General features: G+C 42.0%; 2 protein-coding genes across 2 annotated transcripts in view; both read right to left on the bottom strand.

Moving 5' to 3' along the window:
• Positions 1 to 707, bottom strand: part of LOC137295002 (uncharacterized) — a 29242-nt gene extending 28535 nt beyond the window's left edge. Inside the window, exon 1 of the mRNA XM_067826245.1 lies at positions 210 to 707. Within this exon, the coding sequence (XP_067682346.1) occupies positions 210 to 507 (298 nt within the window). The 5' untranslated portion in view covers positions 508 to 707. The remainder of the gene's footprint in view (positions 1 to 209) is intronic.
• Positions 708 to 9684: 8977 nt separating this feature from the next.
• On the bottom strand, positions 9685 to 10803 carry LOC137295330 (proteoglycan 4-like). Its single transcript, XM_067826646.1, has one exon. The coding sequence runs from the start codon at positions 10801 to 10803 to the stop codon at positions 9685 to 9687; it is 1119 nt and encodes a 372-aa protein (XP_067682747.1).
• Positions 10804 to 13419: the final 2616 nt, after the last annotated feature.

Genomic DNA, 13419 nt, shown 5'->3' on the forward strand with positions numbered 1-13419 from the left:
ACATATCCTTGAATGTGGCGTCGTCATGTACTGTTTGGTGTCTCATAGCGTGTGTCTACAACAAGGTTTCTGGATAAAAATGGATTTTTTCCTGTACACGTGTAAGTCACAAACTGAACGAAAATATTGTATTCTGAAATATTGTAAATATATAGATAATGCTTGGCACTAATAATAATTGAGGGACTACTTAGAGGCGTGAACATTACCTCGGCAAATTCCATGGGTAGCTTCTTGAGCGTCGCCTAGACATTCGTATCCAAGTTCACCGTCACACACAGATCCAGGGGGGTCATCTTCTCCTTCCATGTACCCGCATGTCTCACCCAGCATGCGATGGCAGCACCCTCGGGCATCCCGCGGCCTATCAGCCCTACAGGGGCTGAGCGATGTACAGTTCCTTCCCAATGCCTCGCCTACAGTGGCGAGGATCATAAGTAGATACAAACACGATGCTGTTCCCGACATCCGCGTTAAGTCTGTTAGAGAAATCACATTGATGTACATGTAGCCGATGTTGTCTTCGGGTAGGAGAGAAGAATGTCGTCGTTGTCCACTTGACCGACCGGCTGCTCAGCTGGCTCGATCACTGTTGATATACTCGGGACGGTACAGCGTACACAGGCTTATGCCTGTACTCTATACGCGAGCTCTGAACAACACTGGGTGTATGGATACAAGAATGAAAAGTGATACCCATTGAAGACGGTCAGATATTTATAGCCGGTTTGGCTGTCGACGTTGTTCGCTTCTCCGTACAGTCATCGGGGTAACGGGTGTGGTAGTGGCTACGTGGTGTCAGACGCTGTCGCTCACAATGTGAGTGTTGTCGCTGCTTCCAAATCGTCGTTAGAGTAAGCGCGGTTTCAGCATATTGCCAGCCATTCAGTCGTGCCTTTAGCTTGGCTGAACATTTGCTCTCAATATTTGTCCAACAACTCAAGGAAAACAATACACTGAAAGCGTCAAACTTGAGATTCTCAAAGTGTGATTTCGCGTGAAATGACTAAACATTCTAAGAAAATTTACATTCTGATTTCCCACCGGTCCGGTTTGTAGTATTTCGGGGTTATCCGACTGACCAGAGATTGTGGGTATTGTCCGATCGCCTCTGGAGAAACAAGAATGCAGGCAATTGTTTATCTCAAAATATTCCCAGCTGTGTGTTAATACGGGTTAAATCTCACCGATGTTATGGAGTTCCAGATAAAAACAAGTCTCTTTGTAAAAAATTCTGCTTGTGTTCTAGCTATTGACTTCCAAACTCCTCACAACCTCGCATCACGTGGTTTCAACATATCAGCGATTGTGTAGACTGTTGTACAGGACAGACACGATCTCCAACCCTGCTTGGAGTACACAACACTTGTAAAGACGTTCTGTCTTTGCTAAGATGTTCTGCTGCTACACGCCATCTGGTGGCTAATTCTGTAGCTGTTTCTACGAGCACGCCACATCGGGAATGTCAGCGACCTAATGTTGTTTCCTTCTTAAAATAATCCGCATTTATTTTTTATTCTAAATCGTAAACCTACACGTGTCCCTTCAAATGTGTGAATTTAACCAGATTAAATTGGTTTCGCTTACTACGTGAGGGTCTCAAAAAGTAAATAATTAAAACTTGACTTAACAATGTTTCTCTAAGACCAAGCATGTGTTGAAGACTCGGTACAGTGCATCATAAAGTATTCACTGACGAGATTATACCATAAGCATATTTATGATTGACGTGTTTTGTAAAGCATAATCCTTTAGGTTCAGGACATAAATTAAGGAAAGAAAGCATTTTTTAAATATGCAAACTTTACATATATAAATTCAACGTTCGAAATTAACGTTGGTCCATAGTACAGAAGCCGACTGAAAACCACCCAGACCCACATCTTTTGTTTTCAGGAGGTTAGCTAGTCTCGAAACGTTCGTAGGCCTTCGAAATTCTTAAACCCATGCTTAAAACATTGGCTACGATCAAAGTTAAGAATTCTTAGGGCTACGAACGTTTCGAGAATATGGGCCTTATGTCCAACAGCTTTTTAAACCCCCTAATAAGTGAGAGTGTTATTTTCCAGAAAGTATCATTCAGCATTTTAATTCAAGTTTAAATTTCTCTATGAAAGTCTTTAACTCACTTTGGTGTTAATAACATTTTGGTTTACTTGGAATTACTTATATTGTAGCTAAAAGATAGGGTCTACACATTCTGATCAGGACCCACAACCTTTTACTGCTCTCGCTCCTTAGGACCTCCATAAAGTTCCAGTTTATAACGAACTTAAGCATAAAACTACATTCTAAACTAATTCGCGACTTTTCAGTTTCAATTAATCCCACAGAATGTATTGCTTAAGTTTGAAAGAAATATGTTATCAAACTGTCAATTTGAATAAAATGGGAGCGGCTTTGGAAGAAATCTATAGCATCAACAAAGGATAATATGTTATCTCGGTGATGTGCTCGAAGAGAATATGTTTGATCAACATAATGGTGAGAAACCTGAATGGATCAAAGAAAATATCTGATGACATCAGGTGTCATCGACCGTTACTCACACAACTTGAAAGTATAGTCCAGGGTAGTGTTGGGCAAAACAACCTTAGCACTTAGACTATCGTATGTCTGTGTAAAGTTGTGAGAGTTACCGTCACCTTAGCACTAAGATCGGTTTGCACAAAGGCATCATGGGCCTAGATTTTCGAAGCTGTGTTAGCGCTAAGAAAGACGTAAGTTAATGTTAATGTAAGGCACTTACGACTATCTTAGCGCTAAGATAACTTTGAAATTCTAGGCCCTCAAACGTAAATTAAGAAGGGAACTTTACTCTTAAGGTTATGTAATGACATAAGTGAGTGAGCGAGTGAATTTGGTTTTACGCCGCTTTTAGCAATATTCCAGCGATATCACGGCGGGGGACACCAGAAAATGGGCCTCAAACATTGTACCCATGTGGGGAATCGAACCTGGGCCTTCGGCGTGACGAGCGAACGCTTTAACCACTAGGCTACCCCACCACCCGTAATGACATAAGGTGACGTGATTTGTCAAGGACTCTGTCCTAGTAAATGTCAGCTAGTAAAATCAACTAGTGAACGTCATAATAGGCTTGAGCAGACTAACGCTTAGTCTCAGAATATAAATTATTTAGAAAAACAAAACAAGAAATCCTTTAAAATTTGAAATGAGCACCAGTAGCAGATTCAGAACGGAGCATGAGAAAATATAAGCTTGCTTCATTCAGGATTTTAGCATAATGAAAGGATCAGGGCGAAATAACGCGGCTCAGGGACCGTGAGACAGACCATAGGTGTGCTGTTGAGGAGCTGTTTTCATTGTAATTTGTAATTACACTGGTTTGAATACAATCAAATGGTTTATAATGTCGTTAAGTTAAATTTGCCAATAGGGTTGGCATCCGAGCACTTTCTTGAAAGAAATATGAACAAACACTGAAATATTCAAACATGTGGATGGATGAAGTGCAAATATTTTGTATATAAAACATGCAATATAATTAGATAAATAGATTTAAACAAAAACAAAAGTTGTTTTCCATAGTCACAACAAAAATGAGGGTATGTATAATACAGAGTATTTAATATGCATTTTATACATGCAGGGATACAGAGAGGGTTAACGTTGATACAGGCATATTCTCTTTTACTTATCGTTATAATGTGAGGGAATTCATTCCTTTCACATAAAATATCAAAGCCGGAAACATTTTCATACAAACAAAATTCATTTTGCAGAAAGAAATACTGAGCACGGTTGTAAGATCTTTTATGGTGTAATACACGTTGTAATGCAGACATGTTTTCAGCTTCTCAAGGCACAATTAAGGTGGTAGTGAAGGATGAAAATGCTATCTGGTCTGCCCATGCACTCGTTGGCTTCGTATCTCTCTATATAGTAACACGTCTACGAGAGACGACCGCGAGCACCTGCTAGTCCCAGCACAACCTGCTTGTAATTAACATCCCAACAGCTAAACCTTGTCCTGAGCACACTTGGGCTTCCAGAGCTTCTTGTTGGTGTTTACGATTCACCTGCAGTCCTTGTGACTTTATTGGCGATGTGTTTACTCTGCTTTATCACCTTGAAGAACCGGAGCCGTTTATCATCCTGGTTTAGGGAGGTATCTTTGTTTGATCAAGTTTGGTGCTGTATCTTGTCACCACGTCAGCTCTGATCATGTATTGTGCTGTGCCTTTTCATTAAGTCAGCTTTGATCATGTATTATGCTGCATCTTGTCAACATGTCAGGTGTGATCATGTATTGTGCTGTATCCTGTAACCACGTCAGGTTTGATTATGTATTGTGCTGTATCTTGACAACATGTCAGGTTTGATCATGTATTGTGTTGTATCTTGTCATCACGTCAGGTTTGATCATGTACTGTGTTGTATGTTGACAACATGTCAGGTGTCATCATGGGTTGTAAAACATCTCGTCTCCAATTCCAGCACTGTGACATGAAAGAAGCATTTATGACTGTGCACCATGATAATGTTTTGATGTTCCTGAGCGGCATAATGAACCTATGTTTGGTTCTTCTCAGTCAGTATCTGGTTCGAAGTCCATGGTCAGCTATGCTATGGTTGCACTATTATAGCAACATCAATCAATCACCTTTACACAACAAACCACAACAATATTATTTGCTTACCAATCATATATACTCGTGCTAACAACACCTTTACTATAAATATTTGACGGTTTATTTGTTTAGTCTCAATGCATAAAGTCACGTTCTTCATAACAATAGGCAAGTGTTTGTAGCCCACGAAGATAATTTTAACTGTGAATGGCCATATTCGTATGTCACAGAAAAAGGCAAAGGAGATATATCTACCGACATGTTCAGGGACAATGTTAATGCAGAATTCAAATGGGTAGCAATTCGTACAAGACGAATATGATTTGAGCTCTAGAAAATAAAGTTAAACGGGTAGAGTAGGGGCCTTGTTAGGCTTTTGTTGTCTTCTTCAAGACACGTGTCACTAAACAGATTTTACCTTGATCTCCTTTTGAGACGGGGTCGAAGTAAATGCATTTCTTCTGACAAGAAGTACCAAAGAGTATACGGTCGGAGAAAATATTAGAAAAGCCAGTTTTTAAAAAACATAAAATCAAAATACATACGAAGAGCAGAACCTCCCAGATTGTCTACGCCTTGAGGTCTAGTTTCCTAGGTTTTTTTTAAAAAAAATCCTACATTCGTAATGAATCAATAACAAAAAAAAAAAAAGAAAAAAAGAAATAAGCGTTTTATTGTACATTTTATAACTAAGATCACATATTGTGAAAGCAGGGACTGCCGATACCAGTTTGAGGAGAGAATGAATTTGACTCCTATTTGACGTGACGATGAGTTGAAGAAAACACACACGAGTTCTTACACACGAGGGTTACGGGGCCAAGGCCGTACAAATTCATGCACTGGAAAACACTACAGAGTAGACAAAAGTTGGATATGACAGAAACGTATTATAATATTGTTCCATAAAGAAACAGTCATACTTCAGGTGCCACATGGCGTATAGTCGAAATGTCTCCTATCCTGACATGCACTCAGGACATCTAGCTGTGTAAATGCATCTTTATACCACAAGCAAACAATCTAAACAACCCGATTAAAACATGATTAATAAACCCATGCATCAAATAGGGACTCGTATTACAAAGAGGAACTGTGGCTTCCGCCAGACTGTATTTACTGAAGAGAACACAGATGTACAACCAGCAACAGGGAGTCCTTGTCCCACGGAAAAACTGTAATGTCCTATGTCTTTCTTCAGTTGTCATCTTTCATGTTGAGAGCATACCCCACGGGGGTATTTGATCCGGTTTATTTGACTAGTGGGCTGGCGCTGGCCATACATTAGTAAGCATACATCTCTTGATGGAGTCGCTGCATTGACAAAAGATTGAGTGGCATTCATCCATAAGCTAATTGGCACGACAAGGAGATCTCCTGAAAACCGTGTTATTACCGATCGAGTCTGTATTGCTGGGTACGCAACGATTACTCCAGTGAAATCCCGTTATAAGGAAAGGGACAGACTGTATTGACACTATAACTAGATACGGTGTGAAAATCACGTGTCATGGATTAAAATTTCTGGATTTCCTTGTCGGGTGGCTCGGATTTCCTACTGTACTGGCACGAAAGGTTACTGGTCTATAAAAAGACTTCTGATTTGAATGTCATCGTGTCTTGACTAAATGGTAGGGGACAGATAGCATCAGTTATAATGACAAACATAATATACGTAGGTCATATCGAGGTTTGCATTCTAAAAACCAAAAAGCGCCTCGTCATTGCAACACAATGACAGCATTGCGATCATACGAAGTTGCTTAAACAACACAACAAAATCACTGTCGCAGCTTTCTCACAGTAGAGGACACATAACAGCAAATATGTTTGTTTTTACCTGGGACGAATTCATTCATGGGCAACACAACCCCTCTACCTTTAATATTTGTTTGGTCATCTCCCAACCGGCCCCACTAGGCCCCCACACAGCCCCACACAGGCCCCACACAGCAAGACTATGAAAGGGGAGTCGTCTAGTCACACTCTGTCTGGATGTCTAACACTGTTGGCGCTTGATGACATCACGGCGACGTATTGGTTCCTCAAGCGCAACACCCGTAAATACTGATCTTCATGTTAGGCAGAGAGCTTCCGTCTATCACTCTTTGGCCCGTCTGCAGTGCTGGCAACCTGTCGTAAACATGTGACAAGTCTTCCGATGGTGGATTTGCGGCACCCCATGGTCCTAGACACAAGCTCTTGTGTTCCCTCTGTAACATACCGATTGCTCTCTCCCTCTGCATTGGTGTTTAACGAGTCATGTTCCTGACTGTCAATCGAATAAAAATAATGTAAGAGAATAAACCTGATTAGCTTTCATGCCGTAATGTGATAACGGGTAAATTTGTGCACGGTTTCCGTTTTATTCGTGTAAATTCGTATTTTCTTCACAAAATACGAAATGCAAGTGCAAGTGTTCTCTGGGAACAGACATGTTGTGTTCGAGAGATGTGTTTTTAAAACAGACTGACAACTATTTTGACAATCTAAAGTCATTTTTATTTTAGTGGCGTTCCTTTTGGCCGCTAGTTACACTAGATACTTAGTAAATGTACTTCGAGTTTTATGGTAAGATAACGAGTTAGTTGGAGTCGACTTTTGTCATATTCTCAGCATGTTTTGTGTATCCATTCAGTCAGCGAAGGTCGAAGGTCCTATATCTCCTAGACGACCAATCAATACTGCACAAATATGAATGTTTCTGCGAGACAAGCACGACAGGATCACGAACATTTCCTGAGTTTCATTGTTTCTAGTTTTAGGAATGTCTCATTTGACTTTCCACAATCTGTGAGTTGACACTGCTTCCGCGATGTTGGCAGTCATAAAGCTGGCTACAACAACGTTAGACTTTGTCAACATGTAAATCCAAGTTGTTTGCCGGCGAATCAGCCGGGCGAGAAGAAACGCCCAGACTATGTGCCTTCTCACGTGTTGGGGTACTGACGGTAACTACTCCTCGTCCGTGCTACGCCGACGGTTTTCCCTCAATGCTTTGGTAAGATTACCTTCATCAGCAGCACACAAACGTAGGATCGGGAGAGAACACTGTAACTTTGTATGCCTCCATTTGCCAGTATTTTTAAGGTAGGGCTAATGTGTCTGATCTAACGTCATCCTGGATCTAACGCCGGCCTTGCACTTCTGGACAGTGAAAATCATACTCTTAATTTTATTTAGCTTAGTTTGGATAAAAAACACAACATGAATGAATGATTACTGGTTCATCTTCACGCTGACCTGCATTATTATACTGCTGGCACAAGTGGAACTGGTGTATTCTCCTTCAGCTAAGGTATATTAAAATAGAACTAATGAATTCAATGAAAGACATCGACAGTTAAAGTATGTATATAAGTATATAAGTACACAATTCACAAATACAATTTCTCGATTCTGAATTTTCAAACTGAGTCTTCAAATCACAAACCCCACCTGGTTTGACAGTCGCAAACATGACATGATGTTCCAGGGGAAAACGAACTGGACATGATGGTCCACGGGAATACCAACAGACATGATGTTCAAAGGGAATGCAAACGGTCATGATGGTCCAAGGGAATACAAACTGGACGGTGATGGTCCAGGGGAATAGAAACGGACATGATGGTCCAAGGGAATACAAACTGGACGGTGATGGTCCAGGGGAATACAAACTGGACGGTGATGGTCCAGGGGAATAGAAACGGACATGGTGTTCTTAGGGAATACAAACTGGACATGATTTTACAGGGTATTAGAAAGAATGCGTGATGTTCCAGGGACAAAATAAACTCTACATGATGATCAAGATGGAATGTAAAGCTGACATGTTGACCAGGAGGGAATATAAACAGGACACAATGCTGTAAAATCAATATGGAACGCTATCTTTCAGGGTCAATACCAAAGGGACATGGTCTTCTAAGTAATGATTCATGACACATAAAACGGTAGTTTCCGGTGAACTGATTACAGTGCACAATGCACAATGCACAGCTGGTTGTATTCCTTTAGTCTGAGCCTACAAAAAACCTACATTTTCACCCGAGTTTCAATGGTCATATAACAAAATCTGATGACAAATGGGGGAGTGCGCACCCGTACAACCCCTCTATGGGTCCGCGTATGATTAGTAACCGGTGGGCTGCAAAAATCGACCACTGTGTGGGGACAACTGTATGATTCTATCAGAGGACCAGTATGGGAAATTGTGACATTGTCAAGAGTCACGCCAATGTACTACCTCACAATACGATTCCCACAACATCGAGAGGACAAGGATATTCTGAGTGGAGTTAGGCGTCAACTCACAAAACGTCAGTAAATACAACAGACATAACACACCATGAAACAAAGGAAACTAAATCTGTAGTGTTTGTTGTGGTCACATGAGTTCTAGCTCTGTGTTGTTAGGACAATGCTGTGAGGCGAGAGTGACCCTTTACAATAAATGCCCCATAACCCCTTTATGTTTCACGGCAGATTTCACACAACACCTTCAGGTGGGGATGCCAGATACACACAGGTGGTCAAGCAGTCCGGTAAGGCTGTCCACTTAGCAAGGCAACAGGTGTTTACTTCTATTAAAATGTCAACAAGAAATCTTCCCAGAACTTACAAGTTCTAGGGGACATGTTTGGACCGCCCCCTAGAAAGCCGGTGTGAATGTGGACGAGGTAAATAAACAATGGCAAGTCCCCTGTCCGTCGACAAGTTAATGACAACGATTTGTAAGCAGAGAACTGTGTAGAAAGCGTTCATCTGTTATCTCAAAGGAGCATCTTTACCCCGTCCCGAAAAACAGTGCTAGACAAAAGAGAGTGTACATCTGTGTTTAATGGTAAATAAAATGAAATAAGCTAACACTGGTTATTCCATGGGGATGTGTGTAACACGAATATCAATGGTGAGGAGCTGATTATTGTTTTCACTGCTTTTAGCAGTGCTGCAGGAATATAAGGACGGGGCTTACCAGATGTAAACTTCACCGAATGTACCAATGTTAGGAATCCAGTCATGTCTTCTGCGTGGCGAGAAGTCAGAACTGGTCTTCAGCAACCCAAAATTGTGAAAAGACGACTAACGGGAATATGTGGTGAAGGTCTCAGATTCTCTGGTGTGTGGTGAGATTATCTGGTGTGTGGTGAGGTTCTCTGGTTCTCTGATGTGTGGTGAGGTTCTCTGGGGGTGTGGTGAGGCTCTCTGGTTCTCTGATGTGTGGTGAGGTTCTCTGATGTGTGGTGAGGGTCTCTGGTTGTGGTGAGGTTATCTTGTGTTTGGTGAGGTTCTCTGGTTGTGGTGAGGTTATCTGTTGTTTGGTTAGGTTCTCTGGTTGTGGTGCGGTTCTCTGATGTGTGGTGAGGTTCTCTGGTTCTCTGATGTGTGGTGAGGTTATCTGATGTTTGGTGAGGGTCTCTGGTTGTGGTGCGGTTCTCTGATGTGTGGTGAGGTTCTCTGGTTCTCTGATGTGTGGTGAGGTTATCTGATGTTTGGTGAGGGTCTCTGGTTCTCTGATGTGTGGTGAGGGTCTCTGATGTGTGGTGAGGTTCTCTGGTTCTCTGATGTGTGGTGCGGTTATCTGGTGTTTGGTGAGGTTCTCTGGTTCTCTGATGTGTGGTGAGGTTCTCTGATGTGTGGTGAGGGTCTCTGATGTGTGGTGAGGTTCTCTGGTTCTCTGATGTGTGGTGAGGGTCTCTGATGTGTGGTGAGGGTCTCTGGTGAGGTTCTCTGATGTGTGGTGAGGTTCTCTGGTTGTGGTGAGGTTATCTGGTGTTTGGTTAGGTTCTCTGGTTGTGGTGCGGTTCTCTGATGTGTGGTGAGGTTCTCTGGTTCTCTGATGTGTGGTGCGGTTATCTGATGTGTGGTGAGGGTCTCTGGTTGTGGTGAGGTTATCTGGTGTTTGGTGAGGTTCTCTGGTTGTGGTGAGGTTCTCTGATGTGTGGTGAGGTTCTCTGGTGAGATTCTCTGGTGTGTGGTGAGGTTCTCTAGTGTGTGGTGAGGTTCTCTGGTTGTGGTGAGGTTCTCTGGTGTTTGGTGGAGTTCTCTGGTGTTTGGTGATGTTATCTAGTGTTTGATGAAGATCTCTGGTGTTTGGTGTGGTTTTCTCACACGTTTGACGCTGGTCATCGTTTCCTGATTTCGACCTTTGAATCAAAATTTCAATCAATATTTCAATCAGCCCGCAAGCCACTATGGCTCTACGTCCATGTTTGGTTGTAAGCATATTTTATAGACTTTAGATGTCCACGACCTATATCTTGTGTTCAGCATCTTCATATCGACGGTCGTCTATCCTTGTCTTCAAAACGTTCACGGAGTTCATAGTCCTGAGGGCTGATTGAGTGAGATAGTGAGTTGAGTTTTACGCAGCATTTTGCAGTATTCCAGCAATATCACGGGTGACGCCAGAAATGGGCTTCCCCAAGTGGAGAATCGAATCCTGGTCCTCGGCGCGACGAGCGAACGCTTTAACTACTGACCTACTTCACAGGATCAATGGTCCCGAGGATGCCTACACAACTATACTGTGTGTATTCTCTTCCGCTCCACAAAACACGATCATGCGTTACTGGTATCTGTCGGTCCAGTAATTCCAAATTGGGAAGTCATGTATTATTGTGTACAGAGACGCGCAGCTCATACCGTCACCGTGGAGATGTCTGTTGAGCAGGTGTGGACGCTGTTATTACCAGGTGTGGCAAACTCCTCACTAACTCAATATAAAATGATACATTGTCTTCGTGACCCTCATACCAGATTTACATCTCCTGTTACAAAATGCATTGTTCTAGTCGCGTCGATTACAATGCCTCCCCCTGCTAAATACTAGTACACGAAAATGACAATGTATACTGTAAGGAGATTTATACAGATAAACTTTGCAACTTCAACGCAAATCTTGTGTCTGTTCAATAGGTTATTGGGATTAGTTGCCGAATTGTGTTCAGTGTTAATCTCTAAAGACGACACCTGAGGATTACCATATGCATAGTTGATGGAGTCTTCTAGTCACTTGTTCGCACCTTTCGTTCTGTTCATTATAGACTTGAATGCATCCATTGTTCGGCCTAGATCATATTTCTTGGATGGAACACAGCCTACTTACTCACAATGCGGGATCGCAGGGTCAGTTTGAATTACTCTTGTGTTGAAGTTTTTGATGTAGTTAATGTCTGTATGGTAATGCTGTCCTGCTTGCCAAAAAAACTTTCCCCCGTGACATGCCGACAACTGATCCGACGGAAGATGGTGTTGGGATTCCTTGAGTAAATCCACTCTGAGAGATTACACCGAACCCGAGCCGTAAGTCGGGCCAGTGATCAAACACGGGTGCCTCAGACCGGTTGGGTTTGACTGAACTGCTTATCTTACCAAGTGTGTGACGAGGCACGTTGGAGAGCTGACACTTATCGGCGCCATTTTGAATTTGCAAATTTTGTTATGGTGTACCATGGAGTGAAGTCGCGGGTACATCGACCCTGGATTGCTAGGGTACATGGACAGGCAGTGATGACAACGTGGGGCTGTTTAACGTGACTTGCTTGTTCCATAATACATATGTGGCAGCTACTAATATAGTCCCATTTAAATTCCGCTTTGAAATTACATGTACAGACACGAGAAAGAGCACCTCACATTCGTGCCAATGTTTATACTGAAAAATTTAAACGAGGGTCTAGCCCAAAATAGTGATAACTACAACAACTGTACGTCTGCAGCGCGACTGGAGTTGGTAATAGTTTCCTAAACATCCCTGCACACCTTGGACTTGTTTTGCATTAATTTCTGGCTTTCTAAGACCATGTGTACTGAGACTTTGTTTTAAGATTCAAGTCGTGTCATGGTAGGGACACAGACTGAGTAACTGGGTCCTACACAACGAACCCACTCGGAAACTCGGTCCGGATTTTAGGTATCACTAGAGACCTACATGACCACAAAGAGACCATACTAGGAATACCAACATGGCAAATCAGACATGTTAAACCTGAGCAATTTTCGGTACATTTCTGCACAGTCCACAGAAGCAGCAAAAGGAGAAGGGGTTGCTGTTGTAAACTATGCTGGAATTAGTGCAAAGTTAGCGGATACTCGCATATGCAGCAACCATTGCAACGGTGATAATAGATATTTCTAAACCAGAAAGGTGGGGTAACTGAAATCACACAAGGACAAATCTTTGAACTTAGGGTCTCACACAAGAAAAATTACGAGCACTGCGTGTCTATCAAGCTCGATGCCGCTTATAACACTTTAGATGTGTATCTAGCCGGAACACAGTAAACGTGAGCTGAACTAACGTTATAGTTTGAACACATGCCTGTTTTATGTTCTTAAATCCCATTTTGCTAAAAAAAATCGTCTATCCCTGTGTTTGACTAAAAATATGTTGATTTTGAACATAGTTTCTTTAATCTCAATTCCGTTCTTTCTTAAACTATTCCACAGCAACGCGTATACCACAGATCGAATTTTCCCAACTAGCGGCGTTATCCCCTATTTACAATACTGTTTACCGGGTGGGTAGCCGAGTCGTTAAGGTGTTCGCTTTTCACACCGAAGACTCGGGTTCGACTCTGTATATGGGGGACTGTATGTAAAGCCCATTTCTGATGTACCCTACCGTGACAGTGCTGCAATATTACTATACTCACTCACTCACTCACTCACCCAGTTTCATTTGTTTATGATGCACTCGTATAAGGTAAACACTTCGGAAAACAAGTTCTTTGGTTTACAGTTGTGTTACATGTTCAATCTGGGTGGAAGAAATCACTATCAAATAACACTTCGTCTGTGATACTGTACGTTATTCATGTCAAGACAAACTGTTATTAGC

The sequence above is a fragment of the Haliotis asinina genome, chromosome 8, assembly GCF_037392515.1.
Source record: "Haliotis asinina isolate JCU_RB_2024 chromosome 8, JCU_Hal_asi_v2, whole genome shotgun sequence".
Lineage (NCBI taxonomy): Eukaryota > Metazoa > Mollusca > Gastropoda > Lepetellida > Haliotidae > Haliotis > Haliotis asinina.

Excerpts from the sequence above, each read along its gene's own strand:
- LOC137295330 (XM_067826646.1), bottom strand. The coding sequence starts at position 10,803 with ATGCTTACAACCAAACATGGACGTAGAGCCATAGTGGCTTGCGGGCTG.